The sequence below is a fragment of the Canis lupus genome, chromosome 21, assembly GCF_003254725.2.
Source record: "Canis lupus dingo isolate Sandy chromosome 21, ASM325472v2, whole genome shotgun sequence".
Lineage (NCBI taxonomy): Eukaryota > Metazoa > Chordata > Mammalia > Carnivora > Canidae > Canis > Canis lupus.
This window is the reverse complement of record NC_064263.1, coordinates 27,845,750-27,849,623: the sequence shown is the minus strand read 5'-3', so window position 1 is coordinate 27,849,623 and position 3,874 is coordinate 27,845,750. Positions and strand designations below refer to the sequence as shown.

The following is a 3,874-nucleotide window of genomic DNA, read 5'->3' as shown; positions in this document are numbered from 1 at the left end:
TACTTGGTTTTTTCCTACCACTTTCTGGATACTTACCTAATATTATCTAATACTGTGTCATATAGAATATAATTGAATGACCGGGGAGACTAATTTCCCTTATTTTATTTGCAATCACAGAATATAGTACCATTCTGTCTCTCTTAGAAAAGCCAGAGATAGCTTATTGTTACCCTTTGCAATCAGATCTACAACTAGTGCCTTAAGTAAATTTCCCATCAACTGAGAAACTGTTGCATTATGAATACTGCAAAAAAGGAAGAGTTTGCTGATTTCTTTTGCTGATTTCCACAGAAAAACTTACCTCTGGGGACTGAATCCTACTTTTACTCCTCTTATCCATTATTAATCATACCTTTTAAAAATACTCCTAATTTCACTGTAATAACATAACTTTGTGGAAATAGCCTCTGTTCCTATTGAAACCGCCAGAGGATCTCTTGCTCTTGGCTTTGCTTCTTCTCGTTTCCCATCCATATTCTTTTTTTTTTTTTCACTTGTTTTTATTGAAGTTCGATTTGCCAACATTAAGCATAACACCCAGTGCTCATTCCATCAAATGCCCTCTTCAGTGCCTGTCACCCATTACCCCAACACCCCCGCCCTGCCCACCTCCCCTATCACAACCCTGTTTGTTTCCCAGAGTTAGGAGTCTCTCATGGTTTGTCTCCCTCTCTAATTTTTCTCCCATCCATATTTAACTGCTTATTCCATACCTCGCTTATCACATTCTTCTGTGTATTTGCCCCTCTATATCAATGTCTAGATAATACACTGATTTTCATGCTGAAAATGAGGTCACCATTAGCATTGCCACCAAGGAATCTTCAAATGATCAGAAGAGAGGCTTCCCTCAATCCCCTCCCCCCAAAGGTTTTATTTATTTATTTAAGAGAGAGAGACTGGGTGAGTGAAAGAGAGAGAGAGCACAGGTCCATGGGGGAGAAGGGGTAGAAAGAGAGGAAAAAGCAGACTCCCTGCTGAGCAGGGAGCCCATGGGGTGGAGCGGGGCGGGGAAGGGGGTGACTCCATCCCAGGACTCCAGGATCATGACTTGAGCTGAAAGCAGACACTAACCGACTGAGCCACCCAGGTACTCCAGAAGACATACTTTTTACTATAAAATAATTGCACACATGAATGAGTATATATTTTGGAAATAACCTATCAAATGCTATACAAGCTACATGAAGACATATAATAAGGGTTTAGGGAACTTCAAAAATGATTGAACTATCATGTGTCTAATTATCCACTATTCCTAATTGTTTTCTCTCACTAGTTCTTTTATTAACATTTTGACCTGTGTCTTCAACTCTAAAGTCACAATTCCCTTAGCTAAAAATGAGAAATACTAACAAGTTTTATTCAGATAGGTGTTGTGATTTTTAAAAAGATTGTAATTTGTGTTTGTACATGTGTGGAGTATTGTGTGTGTGTGTGTGTCTGTGTGTATGTGGTTGTAGTACCTACAGATGCATAGGTAAAACACATCTTTTCCTTTATTTCCATTTGCTAATTTTCTTCCTAACTTAATTTCCCAGACCTTTCATTGAAAGCATTTTAAACTTCTGATAAGCTACTTACTCTTTGATCATTAGATAAGTTATATGTAAAATAAATAAAATTAATGTTCTTCTTGAAGGGCTTTTTTATTTAAATATTGGAGATGATTTTTGCATAGAATCTGACAAAAAGCCTTGTAAATAATAGGCAGCACCACAATAACTGGTATTTGATGTTGCTGTTTTCACTATTATTCCCAATTATATTTTGTAATAATAATTACTAAATACTAAAAGAAGGACCAATTTAACTAATTAAAATATTTTTAATATTTTGGTATATATTTTGTTGAATCTAGGTGTTTATTGTATAGTTATTATTCATCCTGTGTTTTAATCCCAGAGTGTTCTTAATCGACTGGAGTCGATTTCCATAACTATATTTAGAAGCTAGCAGAATCCTAAATTGGTCAAATTGAAGGGGGTGTCTGTTGGTGATGATGGTGATAATGAGAAGAAGTAGCTAATTAAGTGTCTTCTATTATCTTTAGGTCTCTAGCAGTATAGAAACTATCTGGTGACTTGTAGATTGGGTCAGCATGCATTTCTGAAGATTTATTACCAAATAGAATGTTCCCTCCCAATAACACCCAATTCCACCTCTTTTCCTTCTTTTTGCTGGGGATCCCAGAAATGGAAACACTGCATCTCTGGATCGGCTTTCCCTTTTGTGCTGTGTACACAATTGCACTCATTGGGAACTTCACTATTCTGTTTGTCATCCAGGCTGAGAGCAGCCTACACCAGCCTATGTTCTATTTCCTGGCCATGTTGGCTACTATTGATTTGGGTCTGTCCACAGCTACCATCCCCAAGATGCTTGGAATCTTCTGGTTCAACCTCAGAGAGATCATCTTTGGAGCTTGCCTCGTGCAAATGTTTTTCATTCACAGCTTCACACTTATGGAGTCAGCTGTCCTGTTGGCAATGGCTTATGACCGCTACGTGGCCATCTGCAACCCACTTCGATATAGCACCATCCTCACCAACAGGGTTGTTTCTGTGATTGGTGTTGGTGTGTTAGTGAGGGCATTTATTTTTGTGATTCCTTTTGTATTTCTGATTTTGCGATTGCCCTTCTGTGGGAATCGTGTCATTGCCCATACCTATTGTGAACACATGGGTCTTGCTCGTCTCTCTTGTGCCAGCATCAAGATCAATATTATTTATGGCTTATGTGCAATTTGTAATCTAGTATTTGACATCATAGGCATTGCCCTTTCTTATGTTCAGATACTGCGAGCTGTTTTCCGTCTTCCTTCTCGTGAAGCCCGACTCAAATCCCTCAGCACGTGCGGTTCTCATGTTTGTGTAATTCTTGCCTTCTATACACCGGCCCTCTTTTCCTTTATGACACATCGCTTTGGCCATAATGTTCCCCGCTATATCCACATACTCCTGGCTAATCTTTATGTTGTAGTGCCACCAATGCTCAACCCTGTCATATATGGAGTCAGGACCAAGCAGATCTATGACCGGGTGAAGAAACTATTATTACAGAAACCATGAAAGGAAAAAGAATGACACCTAATACATGTGTAGTTCAATATGACATTGTATGAAACTTAAATCAGAGACATACCTTTTCATAAAAATTCTGTTAAAATATGTATCTATGTTGGCTCTATTCTTTCAGTATTGAAATGCATTTAATTTCCATCTGCTGTTAAGGCCACTTCCCAATATACATTGCTACATCTTCTTCATCCCATAAAAATTCATTTAGTAGGTCATGTCTCTTTATTCATTTCAATATCTGATATTTATTTGTCAAAGTTTTTTTTTTAAGATTTTATTTATTTACTCATGAGAGACACAGAGAGAGAGGCAGAGACACTGGCAGAGGGAGAAACAGGCTCCATGCAGGGAGAGCACCACGGGACTCGATCCCGGTTCTCCAGGATCACGTGCCCTATGTCAAAGTTTTGAATGCATCCATTTTCACTAGATTAGTTGATGTTTCATGGATCTTCTTTCTTCTCCGAATATAATCATTTTCTGACTGTATTTTCACAACTGCAGGCAGCTGGGGATAAAATAGTCACTATTCCACTTTCTCTGACTTTATGGAATTTATGGAGTTTAAATTTAGTCATCAAACTGAACTTATAAACATTCATCATTTTTCTTTCAGCCTCTTAATATCTCGATAACTAGATTTGTCTCTATTTACAAATATCAAAGAATTTATACTCAAAACAGTCTGACAATTTTTATATTTTAAATACGCTACAAATTTTATGCACATTTAACATAATTATTTTTTCTATTAATTAAATCTCGTATTTACTATCTTTTACTTCAACCTG

At 37.3% G+C, this 3,874-nt stretch overlaps 1 protein-coding gene across 1 annotated transcript; it reads left to right on the top strand.

Moving 5' to 3' along the window:
• Positions 1-2,135: 2,135 nt before the first annotated feature.
• LOC112667856 (olfactory receptor 52E2-like) lies at positions 2,136-3,074 on the top strand. Its single transcript, XM_025459913.3, has one exon. The coding sequence runs from the start codon at positions 2,136-2,138 to the stop codon at positions 3,072-3,074; it is 939 nt and encodes a 312-aa protein (XP_025315698.3).
• The last annotated feature ends 800 nt before the right edge of the window (positions 3,075-3,874 follow it).

What these genes read in the sequence shown, in the direction of transcription:
- LOC112667856 (XM_025459913.3), top strand. Translation starts at nt 2,136, where the DNA reads ATGTTCCCTCCCAATAACACCCAATTCCACCTCTTTTCCTTCTTTTTG.